The 21,969-nt window shown below is 36.7% G+C and overlaps 1 protein-coding gene across 7 annotated transcripts in view; it reads left to right on the forward strand.

Moving 5' to 3' along the window:
• The window catches only part of PPP4R1 (protein phosphatase 4 regulatory subunit 1), a 71,776-nt gene that overhangs the window by 31,424 nt on the left and 18,383 nt on the right, over positions 1-21,969 (forward strand). For 3 of the 7 annotated variants that reach the window (XM_024235796.3, XM_024235794.3, XM_054537631.2), the window contains 5 exons: positions 2,351-2,458; positions 2,600-2,665; positions 3,908-4,066; positions 10,003-10,130; positions 16,522-17,048. In XM_024235796.3, the coding sequence (XP_024091564.1) occupies positions 2,351-2,458; positions 2,600-2,665; positions 3,908-4,066; positions 10,003-10,130; positions 16,522-17,048 (988 nt within the window). The remainder of the gene's footprint in view (positions 1-2,350; positions 2,459-2,599; positions 2,666-3,907; positions 4,067-10,002; positions 10,131-16,521; positions 17,049-21,969) is intronic. The other 4 variants (XM_063716836.1, XM_063716837.1, XM_063716838.1 and 1 more) reach the window with 2 other exon arrangements.

A 21,969-nucleotide genomic window follows, 5' to 3' on the forward strand; every position in this document is an offset into this window, starting at 1 on the left:
TTCAGTAGGTATTGAACACTTTTCTAGGCACTGTGTAAGCACAGTGGAAATAAAATAATACTTCACTCCTGCTCTGACAGGTATGGTCTTTGTGGGAAGGAGGGTCAGGCAAGTACATTTCCCAGGATATATGACATCGGTGATGGTTATCAGAAGAATATACAGATTGTTAAGTCATTACATACATCATAAAGTCAAATGTAATAGGAAGTTTCTGGGTTTTTTTTGACATGGTTTGCAAATATTCTGATTACTTGAAGGCCATGATAGGGCATGAATTAGAATAGAGTAGTATCTGTTGTGATTCACATCTGTGGTTCCTGAGTTCGGATAGTAGTAATTCTGATGGTAAATTAGAAAAGTGATAAATTCGTCTGGAAATTTATTCATATCTATTTGGATAGTAAGAGTTCACTCCTTAAACCTAAAATAATATGGTTGCATCTTTGTTGATATTTTTTAATAATCACACTATTAATAATCACGCTATTAATAATCACACTGTTGCTTCTGGATCATCATTAGTGGGATGAATTAGATGATCTCTCTAGTCTCTTTCCCTTGAAGAATTTCTTGAATCTATTATTTTTAGATACTCAATTACCAGTTAATAATAAATTTACTTTTTCAGTAATGTTTTTATTGAAGTGAAACTTACATGACATAAAATCATTTTGAAGTGTTAGTGGCATTTAATATGTTCACAAAGTTGTATAACCACCACTTCTCCCTAGTTCCAAAACATCGTTATTTCTTTTTTTACTTTAGGATTTTTGCAATGAAGGAAGTCAGTTTTGGTCTTGGCCTAATTTTTGGTTTATATTGAGCCGTTTAACTTGCTGTATTATAATTCTCGATGCAATGTAAAATTAGTAAAACATTATAATAAAAAATTCAAAAACTATATCCAGTGCTAGTAGGAGTCTTATGATTCTCTCACAGTTGTGTTTGTTTTTTGGTCGTGTTTTATATTCCATGGCTCCCATATTTTCTCTATCTTAATAGATAGAGAAATAATAATAATTTCTTAATAAAAGTTAATTTCTTAATAAAAATAATTCATTTTTAAATAAATTTAGTTATGCTACATCAGTGATATACAGCATAACTTTGTATTGTTAACTAGAGCATGGAGATGCTTATTTAAAAAACAAAACTGGTTTTGGGATTTAGGAGATGTAGGCATTGTCTCTAGTTCTGTTGATGGTGGGATTTTCATGGGGATAGTGTTGAATCTGTACATCAATTTGGAGAGAATTGCCAGTTTCACAGTCTATGAACATGGTAGATCTGTTTATTTAGGTCTTTGATTTATATCTTTAATCTTTTGTAGTTTTCAGCAGAAAGTTCTTGTGTGTATTTCGTTCGATTTCATATTTTTTAAAAGTACTTCTGTGAGTGATACTGTTTTTAAATGTTTCTAGTTCATTGTTCATTGCTAATTTGTAGAAATACAGTAGATTTTTGTATTCTAATTTATAGCCTACAACCTTCCTAAACATACTTATTCTGGTGGCTTCTTTGTAGATTCCTTCTGATTTTCTGTGTAGACAACCATGTCATATTTGAATAGAGAGAATTGTCTTTCTTTGCAATCTGTATCTCTTTTACTTCTTTATTTTGTCCTGTTTGTACAGTCTAGCAATTGATACAATTGATAAATGACGACAGGCTATCCCATTTCTTTCTGTATTAACTGTGGGAGCAATGTATCCAAATAGAGGGCCAGTTTTCAAATAAAGTTAATCCTCACTTTGCCTGCTATTGTGTTAACTGAAACATTCCTATATCAGAACTGTGTTCATGTTTTCCCTGGAACTGAAGCTTTGCAAAACCAGGACATGGTTCTGATATGTATGAGCTTTAGTTCACAGGGTGCTTTGCAAGGCGAGGACTGAATTTTTTCTTAGCAATACAGATATGCTAAATCTAGGTCTTTCCTGGGGATAATTTTCCCTTTGAACAGTCACCAATTTTTTAAATTGGGAAAATGTAGGTTTTTGTTTGTTTGTTTTGCTTTTAAAATTACCAGGCAAAATGATGAAGTAGCAGTAAGATGGAAACTGTGGACAAAAATGAAATTGTTAGGATTTTCTGTGGGTTTACTGGGCATGCAGTATTTATTGGTTGTTTTTATTGACTGTGGTTAATATCTGTCTTTGTTTCCTACTTAGATAAATAAGATGAAATTAGTAATTGGCTATGAATGTTTTCTGTGAGTTATATAGTATAATGATGCCATATCATATTTTATGTTTCCTCAAATTATATACTTTTATTAAGTTATTTAATTTAACTGAAAGAGGCTTACTTGATATTTTCAGTGTGTGTTTGTTCTTACTTATTTTAGATAATGTGCAAAATGGCTCCCATGGTTGGGAAGGATATTACAGAGCGTCTTATCCTCCCTAGGTTTTGTGAGATGTGCTGCGATTGCAGAATGTTTCACGTTCGAAAGGTATTTTTTTGTCGTTTTTTTTTCTTCTGTTTAAGAACATAGTTCTAGTGGTTAATGTACTGATACATGACATTTAAAAGATTATCTTAGAAGAACTTTATGTGTAATATTTTGAAATGTCAATGATGCTTTTGTTGTCAGGTCTGTGCTGCCAATTTTGGAGATATTTGCAGTGTAGTTGGCCAGCAAGCTACTGAAGAAATGTTGGTAAGTATTGCAGATATAAAGGAGTAAACAGTGTGTGTTACAAAGTAGTACATAAAGTTTGAAATGCACACATTTACTCCAAAGTTTTATTACCACAATTCCATGGATATAAACCAGAAAGATAATAATTTTGAATTTAGGAGTTTAAATATCTGTAATCTGGGTGTTTGAATTATATTTTTGATATTTATTAAAAATATAGATATGTTTCAGAACCATTGATCTGTTTTTACCTCTTCCATTTCTGTTAAGCAAATCAATTCTCACTTATTCAATTGAATCTTTAATTTTATTGCAACCCTCAAAAATGTTGATGGCATATTAAATCTATAGCAAGTTAGTTTTAAATGGTACACAAGATGCATATACTTGATGTATAAGTCACCATACCTAAAGAGTTTCTGAAGCCATCTCTTATGCAAAATAATTAAGTTCAGGGGCAAGCTCTTGTATAACATTTAAGCTACGATAGTTGGGAGTGCTTTTGCATAGCCGGAAATATTGCATAAGACAATCCAGTATGCTTTTGCATAGCCAGAAATCCGATGGACCAAATTATCAGCACTTTTTATTAATTTGATCAGTGATCTTTCATGTTGGGTAGGGTTTTGATTATCACTTTTGTAAAATAATACATTTGTGTCCGTTTTAAAGCAAACATAATTTTGACCTCATAAGAAATAACTTAAAATTTAAGATATATTATTATATGTTATATATTTATAATTTAAGATATATTATTTTTTATACTTTCAGGAATAGACAGTAAATTAGATGTGATTTATTGAAAATTGTTGAGTATAAATACTGATAGATCCTACTTTTTAAGACAATCCAATATTTAAAACACTGAGGCTGGGCGTGGTGGCTCACACCTGTAATCCTAGCACTTTGGGAGGCCAAGGCAGGTGGATCACCTGAGGTCAGGAGTTCGAGACCAGCCTGGCCAACATGGTGAACCCTCATTTCTACTAAAAATACAAAAATTAGCTGGGCGTGGTGGCACACGTCTGTAATCCCAGCTACTCGGGAGGCTGAGGCAGGAGAATTGCTGGAACCCGGGAGGCGGAGTTTGCAGTGAGCCAAGATCGCACCACCTCACTCCAGCCTGGGCAAAAGAGTGAGACTCTGTCTCAAAACAAATAAACAAACAAAAAAAGCGTGAAAGCAGAAAATGAAAGCGAAGTAACTAATGAAATCTGCTATCTTTATCCAACTAACAAGACTTTCCTTTTCACATAGCTGCCCAGATTTTTCCAGCTTTGTTCTGATAATGTATGGGGAGTCCGAAAGGCTTGTGCTGAATGCTTCATGGCAGTTTCATGTGCAACATGTCAAGAAATCCGACGGACCAAATTATCAGCACTTTTTATTAATTTGATCAGTGATCCTTCACGTTGGGTAGGGTTTTGATTATCACTTTTGTAAAATAATACATTTGTGTCCGTTTTAAAGCAAACATAATTTTGACCTCATAAGAAATAACTTATAATTTAAGATATATTATTTTTTATACTTTTAGGAATAGACAGTAGAAAGACTACTATATTAACAGTCCGTGTGTTTTTTTGTAATGGGACAAAAATTTCTTTACACATTTAAGTCCTGTTGATTTTTATTTAATTGGCATGATGTATTATGTTAATTTTTAGATGTTAAACCACTTGCATCTTTGGAATAAGTCCCACTTGGTCATAGTTGTATAATTCTTTTTATATGTCGCTGGATTCAGTTTGTCAGTATTTTGTTGAGGGTTTTTGTGTCCATATCATGAGAGATGATAGTCTGTAGTTTTCTTATGTTGCCTTTGTCTGGTTTGTTGTCAGAGTAATAATGGTCTCATAAAATGAGTTAGGAAATGTTCCCTCCTCTACTATTTTTGGTATTGATTATCCCTTAAATGTTTGATTGAGTTCAATGGTGAAGCCGTCTGGGCCTGGGCTTTTCTTTGTAGATAGTTTTAAAATTCCTAATTCAATCTCTTCACTTGTTATAGGTCTGTTGTGTGTTTTTTTCGTGAGTCAGTTTTCATAGTTTGTATCTTTCTAGGAATTTGTACATTTCATCTAAGTTACTTAATTTGTTGGTATATGATTATACATAGGATTCCTTTATAATCTTTTAATTTCTGTAATGTCAGTAGTAATGCCTCTTCTTTCATTTCCTATTTGAGTAATTTGAGTCTTGTCTCTGTTTCTTGGCCAGTCTGCTAAAGGTTTGTCAGCTTCGTTCATCTTTTTAAAGAACCAACTTTTGGTTTCATTGGTTTTCTCTATTTTTCTATTATTTGTTAATTTCCATTTTAATCTTTATTCTCCCTTCTGCTTGCTTTTAGTTTATTTTGCTTCGTTTTCCAGTGTCTTTAGGCAGAAGGTTAGGTTATGGATTAGAGGTCTTCCTTCCTTCTTTGAATTATCACCTGGGTAAATGGCTTTCACCCCAAAAAACTTAATTTAGTATTTCTTGTTAATGTGGTTCTGTGAACAACAAATTCTCTTTTCATTTATCCGTGAATGTCTTTATTTCACCTTCAATTTTGAAAGACAGCTTTACTTAATGTGAGATTGAGTGTGTTATGCCAGTGCCTCTGACCTCTTCTGTTTCTGCTGCGAAGTCAGCTGTTAATCATATTGGGGTTCCTTGTAAGTGATGTGTCATTTTTCTCTTGTTGCTTTCTAGATTTTTCTCCTTGCCTTTGACTTTCAGAATGTTTACTGTGATGTATCCATATGTGCACCTCTTTTAGTTTATACTACTTGGAGTTGAGTTGATTGAACTTCCTAGTTATGTAAGTTAGGTTTTTCAATACGTTTGAAAAGTTTTGAGCCAATGTTTCTTCAAATATTTTTCCTTCTGTCTTCTATCCCTCTAATATTCCCATTACATAATGTTAATGTGCTTAATGATGGCCCACATTTCTTTGAGGCCCTTTTCATTTTTCCTCATTTTTTCCCCCTCTCTATTCTTTGGCTTGCATAATCTCTATTGATCTATCTTCAATAGATCAATTATTTCTTCTGCCAGTTCAGATCTACTGTTGAGCTCATGTACTGACTTTATTTTAATCATTGCACTTTTCAGCTGTAGAATTTCCATCTGGTTCTTTTTTATAATTTCTCTTTATTGATGTTATACTCTAGTTGATGCAGCACTGTCCCCATAACTCCCATTACTTCTGTAATCATCATTTCCTTTGGTTCTGTGAACATGTTTATAATAGCTACTTTGAAGTCTTTTTTTAAGTCTGAAATCTGATTGCTCTCACAATCAGTTTCTGTTGCCTGTCTCTTTTATCCCCCTAATGTATGGATTTTTTTTTTTTTTTTTTTTTTTTGCCTGCCTTGTAATGTTTCGTTGAGAGTTGAACATTTTAGATAATATATGTAGTAACTTTGATACTGGTTATCCTTGCTCCCCCATTGGGGCTTGTTACTGTTATTTGCTTGTTTAGTGACTGGCTGGAATGCTTGAGTGAAGACTATTTCCCCACTCCAGGAGGTACAGCTTTGGGTCTGCCCACAGCCACCCTGGTATGACAGGGGCTTGGTGGGTATGGAAGGGCAGCAGCCTGAGGTTCCCTTGGCTTCTTTCTCCTGGTGAGGAATCACCACCCTGTGAGCTAGACCAGTGGCTTTTGGGGCCCCAGCCTTTTCAATGTGCCACACCCAAAGGAGGGTGGAAGAAAGGAGCCTCACCCCTCAGCTGCTCTCACTCAGGACTGGGCCTCAGCATCAGGTAGCTGGAGCAATGCAGCCTGTGCCCAGGAGCTGCGGGAGAGCAGACCCCAGTGTGCTTGGCTACAGCACACTGCTGTCTCCACCTCACCTCACTGGAGGCGTTATAAGGAGGGAATGGTCTGCCGGGCGCGGTGGCTCACACCTGTAATCCCAGCAGTTTGGGAGGCCAAGATGGGCAGATCACGAGGTGAGGAGATCAAGACCATCCTGGCTAACACGGTGAAACCCCGTCTCTACTAAAAAGTACAAAAAATTAGCCGGGTGTGGTGGCGGGCGCCTGTAGTCCCAGCTACTCGGGAGGTTGAGGCAGGAGAATGGCGTGAACCTGGGAGGCGGAGCTTGCAGTGAGCTGAGATCGCACCACTGCACTCCAGCCTGGGCAACAGAGCGAGACTCTGTCTCAAAAAAAAAAAAAAAAAAAAAATTAGACTCTCAGCTTTTTTATGTATACACTACATTTTGTCAGTTTTCTTGAATTGTTATCCCTTCAATTGCTGCTTGCTCCTAGGGCCGTTTCCAGGGGCTTTGAATTATTGTTTTATAATTTTCACTTACTTCACCGGGAAGTGGGTCAGCTGAGCTCCTCACACCGTCATGGCAGAGATCAATCTCAGGACCTTTGCATATTCATTCCCAAAACAAAATTGACATAGAGGGCAAGACTCTTAAGCCTTGATATTATATTAATGTTTTTGTTATATCCTGTATTGGCTTGTTAGAAAAGATTAACATAGCTTACTCAATTTTCTTTGTGAAGCTATGTATTTGGTCGTTGTTTTGGATTGGTAACATGCATTAGTTCCTGTTAGAGAATATGGATATGTCAGTCATTTTAGAGATACACAGCTGTTCCTTGGTATCCATGGAGGATTGGTTCCAGGACCCCTTGTGGATACCAAAATCTGAGGATACTCAAAAGTCTCTGATACAAAATGGCATAGTATTTGCATATAACCTATTCACATCCTCCTGTACACTGTAAATCGTCTCTAGATTACTTATATCTAATACAGCATAAATGCTATGTAAGTAATTGTTATTCTGTATTATTTAGGGAATAATGACAAGGAAAAAAGTCTGTACTTGTTCAATACAGACACAACCATCGTGGGTCTAACAATGTTTTCAGTGGGCAGTTGGTTGAATCCACAGAACCTGTGGATACAGAGGGCGGACTATATATGCTGCACCTGTCTGAGAAAAATATATATCTTATGCCTATTTTACATACACACACACACACACACACACACACGTAAATCCTATGCCTATTTAGGTGCAAAAAAAAGACAAGATAGTCTTTTGTCCGAACAATGTTAAGCCATTTGGGGAACGTTATAATCTACTGTATTGTCCCTTCTCAAAAGTTAAAATTGAATTAAAAGTTAATTTTATTTCTGAAATTCTTTAATATTTATTCTTTGAGTGACTTGTGGGTTTTTTAGTGGTTTCCAGAACTTTTGTTTAAAATCATTAGTTGTTTATTTCTTAAAGTCATTGAAACTAGTAAAAATAATAGCTTAAAATCACTTTATTTTGAGGAATAGCTCAAAGTAGAAATATTTTTATAGTGTTGGAAAATTACTCAGTTACAGGCAGTGGGGTGTGTTGGAGAGTTAAAATTGGACTTTAGTCCCAATTTCATTGTAACTATAGGGTAACATTGAAGAAGTCATTGTATTTGGATTTCAGTTTCTGTTTTTGTGAAATCAAGGAGGTAGATTAATGGTAGGATTTAATTAACTTATTAGACTCGAAGGTGATCTCTCTCCTCCACATTAAACTTTTTTAATTCTAATCTAACAACAAGCTAAACTAATGATTTAGATAAATTAAGTTTTCTATGTCCTTTATTGGGAACAAGCTCAGAGATACAACAGTATTCAGAGAAGATTAAATTCATGCATACAAGCGTTAAAAGTGACCTTTTATCCTTTTATGGAAGTAATGTTTGGTGACTTACGAAGGAGGGGAGAAAAACCCTTAGTTTACACACATACAGGCTATTCTTTTCCCTCTCATGCATATAATTCTAGCCTTTTTAAAAAACCAATTGAGTCATTTTTTATATATGCTTCTCCAAGAGTAGGTAAATACTAATAATAGATATCTCTACATTTATTTGCTTTTGTAAAAATCATGCTTACTATATAATATCTTAAACTTGGAAAACGTATTATTATGCCTTTTTTTTTTTTTTAAAGAAAAGAAATGCTAGCCAGGAGCAGTGACTCACACCTGTAATCCTAACACTTTGGGAGGAGGAGGTGGGAGGATTGCTTGAGGCTAGGAGTTCAAGACCAGTCTGGGCAACATAGCAAGGACTTGTCTCTGCAAAAAAAAAAAAAAAAAGAAAGAAAGAAAAATTAACTGGATGTGGTGGCACATGCCTGTAGTCCCCAACTATTCATGAGGCTGAGGTTGGAGGATCACTTAAGCCAAGGATTTTAAGTCTGCAGTGAGTCATGGTAGCCCCACTGTTTTCCAGCCTCCACAACAGAGCGAGAGCTGTCTCAAAAGGAAAAGGAATGCTAAACTTCAGGGAAATTGGTGTGTGGCAAAGTCAAGGTTTTAGTAACATACCAGTTTTCCCATTGTTGTTGCCTTTGTCTGATTGTGTCCATCCATCCTTCCATAAAACCTCTCATTTTCAAATGTTTTAAAAATTCCTGATTTTAAAAATAATACAGAAATATGACATGAAGTGGAATTCTATAACTTCTTTATCACCACTCCTACATGAGACTGTCATCAAGAACAATAGTATACGCTTCAAGATCTTTGTGACATATATTTTAAGTTAACATTATATTTCTGGTACATCTGTCTTGCTTCCTTGTAGTGAACAAATTAAAGTCTTTCCTACCTGAAAACATTATCACATTTTGTTGGCTTTATTGATTTTTATGTTCTTCGTAGCACTCTTGGTTTTCCTTATTCTTTTTGTTCTTGAGAACACAGCAGGACTTTCTTTAGTTTTGTTCTATGCAAATGTTTCATAGTATCTCATACTTAGATTATCATGGTTCAAACATTCAAGAGAGGATAAAAACAATTGAAAGTAAAAAAGAGCAAATAGGGGTTTGTTTGTTTGGTGTGTGTGTTGTTTGGGGTTTTTTTTTAGACAGTCTTGCTCTGTCACCCAGGCTGGAGTGCAGTGGTGTGATCACGGCTCACTACAGACTTAGCCTCATGGGTTCACGCGCTTCTTCCACCTCAGGCCCTGCCGAGTAGCTGGGACCACAGGCATGCGCCACCACACCCTGCTAACTTTGGTATTTTTTGTAGAGACTGGATTTCGCCATGTTGCCCAGGCTGGTCTCAAACTGCTGGACTCAAGCGATCTGCCCAGCTCAGCCTCCCAGAGTGCTGGGATTACAGGCATGAGCCACTGTGCCCAGCCAGAGAAAATAGCTTGTAAGAGTTTTTCAATCCTAGCTAAAGTTCTGAATCTGGGCTTCCTTTAGAAAAGCTTTATTATTATCCTAAACATACTTTGGCATTTGAAAGTAGATTATTAGATATATATAATGTGTGCGTGTGTGTATATAATTCTTTTTAAAAATGATTCCTTTATTATTGTCCTTTTTATCTTCCTAGGTTCGCCAAGCAGCTTTTCAGTCTCTGGGACCTTTCATATCTACTTTTGCTAATCCATCTAGCTCAGGCCAGTATTTTAAAGAAGAAAGCAAAAGTTCAGAAGAGATGTCAGTAGAGAACAAAAATAGGTATAATTTTGAAACCATTTTCTAATTTTAAAACCTTGTTTTCTAATTTTACTGCTTTTAAACATTTCCACCATTCTGCAACAAATGTTATTTTTTGATAGTTTGCTATTTCTCTTGAATATAAAAATTGGTGAATATTTTTATAGAGCTTTACTTTAAGTGCATTTGTTTGTTAAGTATCTTTTCTTTGGTTGGTTACATATTGAATGAGTTAGATGCATGTAACACAATTAGCTAGATGCCTCGCACATAGGAAACTCTAAATGGTAGATTATGACTTTTAAAAAATGTTTATTTAGTACATTATTTATCTAGTCAGTCATTCATTGATATCTACAATATACAGGGTAATTGTTATACACTGTGTAGTGTTTGTTTTTTTTTTTAATTTGTTTTTAAGGAGTAAAACTTAATTTAGGAATATGTTTTATTGTCCTTTTCTGTCAAATAATTTAGTTGTGCATCTTGGATTCTTTGTCAATGGTGATTGTAATCTGTCAGTTAAAGGAGAAAGCATTGGAATGATTGACACCAATTTAGTGTATTTATTAGCCAGTATATCAGTTTTAAGTACATCAGTCTCATAAGGAAACCAAACTTTTAAATAAAGCTTAAAGAGTCAACTGTGATTTTTATTTTTAAATGTTTTTGCGTTGAAAATTTTCTATTAAATTTAAATTTTAAAAATTTATTATATATTTAGGGGAAAAACTAATTTAAGCCTAACTTACTAGTATGCGGGAAATGTACACAAACTTTTAGTTATGCACTTGAAGTAATTTTAGTACAAATTTTTGAAACAGTCCCTGCTATAATGCTTGAGTTACCATAGTGTCTTTTCCCTCCCTTGTCATGATGCTAATGGACATTTTCTTCTATAGGTCTTGATACTGTGCTATTTGCTTTCTTGGTGTTTTGATTTGGCAGTTCTTCTTTCTTCTCTGCTGCCTTGTTTTACCTTTTTGCCCGTTCTCCTACTGTCCTGCTGAATAGCCAAACAAACCTGAGGTACTGTTTTTTGTAAAGGAAGAAAATCACTCAAACCTGTCTTCCTAGCAAGCAAAGTCTGTCAGTTTTTTTGAAAACAGGTGCTGCAAGCAGTTTGACAAAAGTGATGATGGTGGGTGGGGAATGTTATCTATTTTTCATTTTTGAAATCAGCATACTTAAAAAATTATCTGTTTATACTGAAGACTGTTACATAACTTCTGTTTTAAAGTCTGAAATGGGTCTAGTAAGTCAAACTATAAATTTACAGAGAACTATATAGGACGAGCTGGTAAACTTTCTTCTGTTTCACAACTACTCACTCGGTCTTTGCAGTGTATAAGCAGCCATAGACATTACATAAATGGACAACCTTGGCTGTGTTACAGTAAAACTTCACTGACCTAAACAGTGTGCCTATCAAGGCCATGTTTGCCGCCTACCGGTGTGTAGCATTACTGCAAGAGCTATTTAAAGGTAGTTCAATTCCCTGAATTTCTTCTTCCATTGTAATGAGGTATGTCTTAATGTCCAGGCAATACTACTTGTATTGCTGATCTTCAGTAATATTATTAGAGCTTATTAAATTATGTTAATGATATGGTAGGGGAAAGAGAGCATTCCTGGCTAAGGAAGGAGTTATGTTAAATATTGTAAAAGCTTTTGCACAGTTTGACATCCTATCTTTATAAAGAAGTAGTTCTATATATTATTAAATCTCAGAACCATTAGTTTGTTTGCCCTTCCTTAAATAGCACACTGGCATTTGTTTTAAGCTGTCTTAAACTGTTGTGGTATTAAGATTGATTGATTGATTATACAAAAGTTAACTGAGCACCTCCTATGAACCAGAAACTGTAAATGGAAAGATAGAACTTAGTTCCTGTTCTCAAAGTTCTCTCGGTTTCTTAGATTCAGGTTTTTCAAACAAATGTCTTACAAAGTAAGCAAGTTTTTGGCAACATATTTCTACCACTGTTATTGTATAGTGTTTCATCTGACCCTAGAAACATTTACTATCACTTTATTACTCTTTGAAGCATTTATTGATTCCAAACATCTGACTTACACATCAGATCTTTCACTCACCCTGGATCAGGCTATTAATGCTTCTTTGAAAGTGCTGATAAAGCCTACTTCTCAGAAGCAGAGTTGAAATACTCAAATCTGCATTTTAAAAGTATATAAAATAAGCATTCATTACCACATTGTTCTTTGAATGCACCATGTTCTCTTAATTCTCCCTGTTTTTGTACTTGCTGCTCTCTGGGAAGCTTCTTGTTCCATCCATACCCTCGTTTAACAAAGTGCTGTCTTAGACTTACTGAGTTGTCCAGGAAGTACAGAGCTTTTGTCTTTGTCATCAGTAGCGCTGTGATGAGAGCACTATTTTAATCCTATCCTTTTGGCTACATATTGGCATCTATCATCCAGTAGCCTCCCGGCCATGCAGTGTGGCGGCCAGCTCCTCCCTTTGTCTCCGCTGGGCCTGGCCCGTTGGTGCACATATCAATCCTGAATGAATTATTCTAGGGAAATATGGATTTGACCTCAAAAATCTGAAGTAACTAAACCACTTTTGCTGGTTTTTTCCAGTTTAGCTTAATGCTAACTATATGAAAAAAAATTATTAGCACAAATTTGGAATTATTTCATGAATGCTAAAACTTCATTGAGTTAATTCACAGTACTTGGAAGGTATCCTGGAGCGTGTTTGCTTTTATCTCAGGATACAATGCCTCTTTAGCCAGATGTTCTGCAAGTCATTTTCTCCTTGAAATACCAGTAATTAATTTTCTAGGCCCATAGTCTCTAGTAAGGAACTCTGAAGATATTAACTGTGAACTTATGTAGGCACAAAAAGACACTTAAGATTCCTCCTTAAGTAGGTAGTTTCTGGGCTGTCCTCTGGTGCTCTTGATACCTACGTCTCTTAGAAGACAGGATAATTCTCATTATAGAGTCACAAAGGGCCTCAATTTTCAAAAAAATGTTTGTCTTGTACAATAGCATTTCAAAGTCTGACAGTTAGGAATATCAGAATTTTAGCACTGAACAGCTTGATTTTGTATTGACTATTATACTTTACCAGGAAAAATTAGAATTTAGAGAATTTATACTTTTGACATTTTTGAAGCCATGCATGCTGTAGTTCTATCCAGAATTTAATACTGTACTAGGGAAAATTTTGTCTTCTAGTTTTCTTTTAGAAAAATCATTCTAAGAGTTTTAAGTTTGGACAAACTAACAAGTTTACATTTATCAGACAAACAGTTATTTGACCAGTCATTCTCCATTCATTTTTGCAGCTGAGAATATTAAAATTTAATTTTAACACCAAGGTGAGATAGTGATCAAGGAACTTCAATTCCATCACTTCGGGAGGCTGAGGCAGGAGGATCGCTTTAGCCCAGGAGTTTGAGGCTGCAGTGAGCTATGATCATACCACTTTACACCAGCCTGGGCTACAGAGCGAGACCCTGTCTCTTAAAAAAACAATAAACAAAAACGGAAGTTCATTATATTTATTAGATAGTACATATGAGGTCTTACAAGTTTCACCCATTTGCTCTTCTCTTCCCCCTTTCTGAACAATATCTTATTATAATTTTAAAATTTTAGTTTGAATGATTTCAGAAATTTTGCAAGAATATCACAAAGAATTTCATATATCCATCTAGATTTTCCAAATACTGTTTTACCATATTTGCTTTATTCTTTTTTTTGAACTCTTGAGAATAAGTTTTAGACATGATGTTCTTTTTACCTTTTTAAAATACTGTGTATTTCTTTAAAACACAGATGTTAATATATAACTGTAGTCCAGTTACCAAAATTAGGAAATTAACATTGATACAATACTGTTAGCTGATCTGTAGCCTTTATTGAATTTTACCAGTTGGCCCACTAGTGTTCTTTATAACAAAAGGGAAAATTATATATTTTTTAATATGGACAAAATGGGAAATACATAATTCGTAAACATATAGAAGACACATTTATTTTGCATAACAGCACTAGCTTCAGGAGCTCCTTTGGAGTGGGAGAACATCTTACAGGTTATCTAGGTCAACTCCTCATTTTTATGAATAAGGAATAAGTGAGGAATCCTAGAAGTCCTTAAAAGGCTCAGAATTTTATATTAACGTAGTGCCAGTGCGAGAGTAAGAACGTTAAAGTCTAGTTTCTTAACACTTGTAAACAACTGTATTATATATGCATACTATATATTTTGTAGTTATAAGAATAGAAGAAAAATACCAGAATTTAAAATGCAGTCACAATGTGTTATGTTTTCAGATGACTTACGTATGTTTTTGTTCATCAGTATTTTAAAAAATAATCACCTGTTTGTGAAAATAATGGTTTTGAAAACAGCATTATGAGAAGAGGGAACTTCATAATTTCATGAGAATGTAGATGGTGACTGTTTAAGTGGGAGCTCACATAGGTATTAACATCACCCTCCTTTTGCACGGTTCTTTAAATCTCCTGTTAAACATCTTTTATTGTGTATATTTAAAGGCACACAGATGCATCTTCCTGTATTATTCTTACAAATTTACCTACATATTCAGCCATCCTTATTTCCCTTTCATGTTTCTTGGGAAGCAAGTCTCTTCACCTGTTTAATCTGTTCTGCTGTGTTTTTGAAGCCCATATTCTTTCCTTTTCTCAGAAAGACATTGCTTTATCAGTTATTCCATCAATCTCTGTGTCTCCAGTTCCTTCATCTCTTCTAACCTATTTTCCTCAGCCTAAAAATATGCCCATTATTCTTTTATACGGGAAAATTCACTCTTTGTTATTCTATGCAATTGTTGTGTTATTCTTTATTAATATTTGTTGCCTCCGCATATGTCAGCCCCACACATCTTTCTGAGTTGATGACTTCCACCTCTGTCTCAGTCTTTACCTCTTTCTCATAGATAATCACCACCTAGAACCCAACATGGATAGCTAACTCAACCTCTCTCAACCTGAACCTGTTAGCTTTCTTGTGAAACTGTTTTTGTTACCTGCAGCATGCAATAAGTGGAAAAGTCCTGTTGATTTTTGCTGCTGTTTGAATGTGTTCTTCTGTAGTCCTGGAGACACTACCTCCATCAGAACATCATCACTTCTCACCTGCATGTCTGTAATTCCTGCCTCCTATCTTACCTCTCAACTCATTTTCTACACTTCCTCCAGAATGGTCTTTCTAAAACAACAGATCTATTAACAGTTTGATAATAGAAACAGGATGAACTCCGGAGGTCTGCTGGTCTGGAATACAGTGGTTCCTGTGATATCTTTCATCCTTGTCATCCATCATTTCCTCATTGCTGATTCCTGAATGCGTCACACCTTGTCTGCCACTCCCGCCTTTGCATGTGCTGTTTCTCCTTTGGATGCTTTTTTCTTCCCCTTAGCCCCATAAACATGTATTGGTTCTTCTGAGCACAACTCATGCCATTTCCTTGAAGGCCTTTTAATCTTCACTCCCATCTCTTCCTGTGTTCAGTGTGCGTGCATCTGTGCTTACCACCCTGTCTAGCAGCAATTTGCTGATACATGTTCACTTTTTCTGTTTGCCTCTAATTGTAATCTCAAGATCAAGAGCTACATCTCATTCACATTTGAATCCTCAATACTGATTTCATTTCCTGGCTCTTAGTAGGTGCTCAATAAATGCCTGTTAAATTTAATTGAATCAAATAATAACACTTATAGTCGTACTTTAGGTAATAGATGGCAGTAATCAGTGGACTTTGATGAATTTGTACCATCTGTCCTTATCAATTAAATTATGACCTCATTTTAGGAAAACCTTGGGGAGTAGAGATGAATATTTTAGAAGAAACAGAAGTAATATTTACACTCAAGCAGATTTTAATATATTTTGTGAGATAGCAAATAAGTATCTTTCCTACTACTATCTTAAAATTTTTTTAATTTTATTTTCCTTGTGTAATGTAAGCAAATAGGCCTTAGGTCTCAGCTTTGCAATATGTCATTGGAGTAGAGAGGCAATACAAATAACCCTAAATATAATTTAAATGTTGTTATGGATCATAAAATGATTGTAGGAATTTCTGTTTCCACTACTTTTCTTTAGTTATTTATTATTGAAATTAGCATGGTATTATAGAATCCCAGGATTCTTAAATGTTACCTTCTCTAACTAATACATATTGCTTGACTATCTAGACTTATACTTAACAGGTATTTACATCTTTGAACACAGAACAGCTGATGGAGAAAGAAGCATTATAAATAATATACATAAACTCAGTTTGTACAGATAATCCGTAATTTTTAATGTTTAACTTGTCTAAGTGCTATATGTAATATCTTTCATCAGTTTTTTTAAAGTAATTATCCTTTCATATTGTTTTTTTCCCACCAAATAAAACAATAAAAGGACCAGAGATCAAGAAGCCCCAGAGGATGTACAAGTCAGGCCAGAGGATACTCCTTCAGATCTCAGTGTTAGTAATTCCGGTGTCATACTGGAAAACACGATGGAAGACCATGCTGCTGAGGCATCCGGGAAGCCTCTAGGTGAAATTAGTGTTCCACTGGACAGCTCTTTACTTTGTACTTTATCCTCAGAATCTCACCAGGAAGCAGCTAGTAATGAGAATAATAAAAAACCTGGTAACTACAAATCTATGTTACGACCAGAGGTTGGCACCACTTCACAAGATTCAGCTCTCTTAGATCAGGAATTGTATAACTCCTTCCATTTCTGGAGGACTCCTCTTCCTGAAATAGATCTAGACATAGAGCTTGAACAGAACTCTGGGGGAAAACCCAGCCCAGAGGGACCAGAGGAAGAATCTGAAGGCCCTGTGCCCAGTTCTCCAAACATCACCATGGCCACCAGAAAGGAACTGGAAGAAATGATAGAAAATCTAGAGCCCCACATTGATGATCCAGATGTTAAAGGTATGGAAGTCAATCAAGTTATTTATTCTGAAATTGATTAAAAATATTAGTGTCTGTCTTAAAAATTTCATTTCAGAAAAAATTGTCATTTAATAATGTATTATGGACTGGGCACAGTGACTCATACCTATAATACCAGCACTTTGAGAGGCTGAGGCAGGAGGATCACTTGAGACCAGGAGGTCGAGACCAGAGTGGGCAACATAGTAAGACCCCATCTCTACAAAAAATAAAAAATTAGCCAGGCATGGTGGCACATGCCTGTAGTCCTGGCAACTTGGGAAACTGAGGTGGGAGATCGTTTTAGCTTAGGAGGTTGAGGCTGCACTGAGCTGTAATTGTGCAGCCTCAACCTCCTAAGTTCAAATGGTGTCAAAGGCTCATGCAGCAGCTTGCTCTGATAGTTCTCCAGCCTGGGCAACAGAGTAAGACCCTGTCTATTAAAAAAAAAGAAAAAGGTAGTATGACCATCATTATCATGTATTTCTAAATTCTCTTGATAAATACAATTAATCTGATTTTCTGGAAATTTTTTATTTAAAATAGGCTCATCATTGCATTCCTTACTGTAATTTATACAGATTTGTTGATTGACAAATCACTCTCTTTGAAATTTTCAGTCATTCAAACAATGCTTTACAGTTTTAAAGTTTGGGCTCTGCCTTAACTATTTTGCACAGAGACTCATTACCTTTTTATAAGATAGCAGTACTCGCAGTCGTTCTTTTATGGAAAGACTATAGAATGTTAATTGCGCCACTGCAGGCTGGGCGAGAGCAAGACTCTGTCTCGGGGATGGGGGAGGAAAAGACTATAGAATGTTCACAGCAAGCATAGTCAACTCTTGATAAATGTTTAATGTCTTTACAGCTTCCAGCTTTCTGTTTAAATTTTATTATTTACCAACTTAAGTTTATTAAGTTTATCCAACTTCAATGACTCCGATTTTCTTTTTTTTTTTTTTTTTTTTTTTTTTTTTGAGACAGAGTCTCGCTTTGTTGCCCAGGCTGGAGTTCAGTGGCGCTCGATCTTGGCTCACAACAACCTCTGGTTCAAGCAGTTCTCCCTGCCTCAGCTTCCTGAGTAGCTGGGATTACAGGCATGTGCCACTGCACCCAGCTACTTTTTTTTTTTTTTTTTTGAGACACAGTCTCACTCTGTTACCAGGCTGGAGGGCAGTAGTGCCATCTCGGCTCACTGCAACCACTGCCTCCCGGGTTCAAGCGATTCTTTGGCCTCAACCTCTCAAGTAGCTGGGACTACAGGCGTGCGCCACCATGCCCAGCTAATTTTTGTATTTTTAGTAGAGACAGGTTTCACCATATTGGCCAGGCTGGTCTTGAACTCGTGACCTCAGGTGATCCGCCTGCCTTGGCCTCCCAACATGCTGGGATTACAGGTGTGAACCACTGCGCTCAGCTTATTTTTCTTAAACAATATTTTTATGAAAAAAAGATTACCAGTTGTCCTTAAGCCGGTTCTGGGAGCTCTCATTGTATTATAGTACCTGCTAGTTCTCTGACATAGACTAGTCAACTTAAATATTAATTGAAATATTGAAAGAACTGCTCTAAATTTTTCTTTCAGCAAATAAATGAAAAGAAATATGCATAGGCTGCTTTTTAAAAAGACTTACATGTACATACATACAAGTTTCTTGATATGACTTTGTGTTTCAGAAGGTATCTAATACTCTTTGTACTGTAAATTTACTAGCTGCAATTGAGAGACTTCAATACAAATAACAGGCATACCTTGGAGATACCGCTGGTTCAGTTCCAAACCACTGCAAAAAAGCAAATATTGCAATACAGTCACACAAATTTGTGGTTTTCCAGTGCATAAAACCACAGGTGCAGTGGCTTGTACCTGTAATTCCCAGCTACCTGGGAGGCTGAGGCAGAAGGATAGCTTAAGGCCAAGAGTTTGAGACCAGTTTGGGCAACATGGCAAGACCCCCGTCTCTAAAAAGATTTTGAATAGTAGCTGGGCATGGTTGCACACTCCTTTAGCCCCAGCCACTCTAAAGGCTGAGGTGGGAGAATTGAGCCTAGGAGTTTAAGGTTTCAGTAGCTATGATTGCACTACTACACTCCAGCCTGGGTGAGAGAGTAAGACCCGGTCTCAGAATTTTATAAAAGTTGTGTTTATACTATACTGTAGTAAGCATGTGATAGCATTTTGTCTAAAAAAAAATGCACATACCTTCATTGAAAAAATACTAAAAAATGCTGATGATCATCTGAGCTTTACACAAGTTGTAGTCTCATTGCTGGTGGAGGGTCTTGCTTCAATGTTGATGGCTGCTGACTGGTCAGGGCAGTGGTTGCTGAAGGCTGGGGTGGCTGTGGCAATTTCTGAAAATAAAACAGCGTGGAAGCTTGCTGTGTCAGTTGACTCTTCCTTTCATGAAAGATGTATCCATAGCTAGCAATGGTGTTTGTTGGTATATTACCTGCAGGAGACATCTTTAAAAATTAGAGTCAGTCTTCTCGAACACCACCACTGCTTTATCAATAGGTTTATGTAATATTCTAGATCTTTTGTTGTCATTTCAACAATGTTCACAGCATCATCACTAGGAGGAGATTCCATCTTGAGAAACCACTTTCTTTGCTCATCCTAAGAGGCGTTTGTTCAAGTTTGGTCAGGAGAGCCGGATATAGTGACCATGTGCCTGTAATCCCAGCTGAGGACAGGAGGATTGCTTGAGACCAGGAGTTCAAGGCTGTAGTGGTTATGATTATGCCTACAAATAGCCATTATACTCCAGCCTGGACAACATAACAAGACCCTGTCTCTAAAATTAAAACAACAGAAAACGTTTGATTATGAGATTGTAGCATTTCAGTCACATTTTCAAGCTCCACTCCTAATTTTAGTTCTCCTGCTATTTTTACCCTACCTACAGTTACTTCCTCCACTGAAGTCTTGAACCTTTCAGTCATTTATGAGGGTTGAAATTACCTTCTTCCATACTCCTTTTAATGTGGATATTTTGACCTCCTCCCATGAATCGTGAATGTTCCTAATGGCATCTAGAGTGGTGAATCTTTTCCAGAAGGTTTTCAGTTTACTTTGTCCAGATCCATCAGAGAAATCACTATTTATGGCAGCTATAACTTTACAGAATGTATTCCTGAAATAATAAGACTTGAAAGTTGAAATTACCCCTTGATCCTTGGGCTGCAGAATGGGTATTGTGTTAGCAGGCATGAAAACAACATTGTCTCCTCGTACGCCTCTATCAGAGCTCTTGGGTGACCAGGTGTGTTGTCAGTGAGCAGTAATAATTTGAAAGGAATATTTTTCTAAGCCGTAGGTCTCAACAGTGGGCTTAAAATACTCGGCAAACCTTGCTGTAAATAGATCTGCTCTCATCCAGGCTTTACTTTGCCAGTGACAGAGCACAGGCAGAGTAGATTTAGCCTAATTCTTAAGGGCCCCAGGATTCTTGGAATAGTAAATGAGCATTGGTTTTACCTTTTTGTGTGTGTGTGTGTGTGTGTGTGTGTGTGTGTGTGTGTGAGACAGCGTCTCACTCCGTCACCCAGGCTGGAGTGCAGTTAGTGCAGTCTCAACTTGCTGCAACCTCTGTCTCCCAAGTTCAAGCAATTCTCCTGCCTCAGCCTCCCAAGTAGCTGGGACTACAGGCATACACTACCATGCCTGGCTGATTTTTTTTTTGTTTAATGGGGTTTCACCATGCTGGCCAGGCTGGTCTCTCACTCTTGACCTCAGGTAATCCACCCACCTCAGCCTCCCAAAGTGCTGGGATTACAGGCGTGAGCCACCACTCCTGGCCTGGTTTTAACTTAAAGTCACCAGCCACATTAGTCCCTAACAAGAGTCACCTTGGCCTTCGGAGCTTTGAAGCCAGGCATTGACTTCTCTTTAGCTAGGAAAGTTCTAGATGGCATCTTCTTCCAATAGAAGACTGTTTTATCTATGTTGAAAATCTGGGCCGGGCGTGGTGGCTCACGCCTGTAAACCCAGAACTTTGGGAGGCCGAGGTGGGTGGATCATCTGAGGTCAGGAGTTTGAGACCAGCCTGGCCAACATGGCGAAACCCTGTCTCTACTAATAATACAAAAATTAGCTGGGCATGGTGGTGCATGCCTGTAATTCCAGCTACTAGGGAGGCTGAGGCAGGAGAATTGCTAGAACCCAGGAGGCAAGGGTTGCAGTGAGCCAAGATTGCGCCACTGTATTCCAGCCTGGGTGACAGAGCAAGACTCCATCTCAAAAAAAAAAAAAAAATCTGTTGTTTGGTGTAGCTACCTTAGTGGCTTAAGTAATCTTAGCTAGATCTTCTGAATAACTTGCTGCAGCTTTACCTAAACACTGGCTGCTTCACCTTGCACTTCTATGTTATGGAGATGGCTCCATTCCTTAAACCTCATGAACCAACCTCTGCTAGCTTTCAGCTTTTCTTCTCAGCTTCCTAACCTCTCTCACCCTTTACAGAATTGAAGCCAGTTAAGGCCTTGCTCTGAATTAGACTTTGGCTTAAGAGAACGTTGTGGCTGGTTTGATTTCTGTCCAGACCACTCAGACTTTCTGCATATCAGCAATAATGTTGTTGTTCCTTCTTCTTCTTTGTGTGTTCACTGGAGTAGCACTTTGAATGTCCTTAAAGAACTTTTCCATCTGCATTTATAACTTGGATAACTGGCACAAGTGTCCTAGCTTTTGGGTTTTCTTGGCTTTTGACATGCCTTCCTCACTAAGCTTAATCATTTCTAGCTTTGGATTTAAAGTGAGAGACGTGTTATTCTTCCTTTCACTTGAACTCTTAGGGGCTACTGTTGGGTTATTGACTGGCCCAATTTTAGTATTGTTGAGTCTCAGGGAATAGGGAGACAGGAGAGAGATGGGTAAAGAAAGTCGGTAGAGCTGTAAGAACACACACACTTATCAT

The sequence above is a fragment of the Pongo abelii genome, chromosome 17 (genome assembly GCF_028885655.2).
Source record: "Pongo abelii isolate AG06213 chromosome 17, NHGRI_mPonAbe1-v2.0_pri, whole genome shotgun sequence".
NCBI classification, from domain to species: domain Eukaryota; kingdom Metazoa; phylum Chordata; class Mammalia; order Primates; family Hominidae; genus Pongo; species Pongo abelii.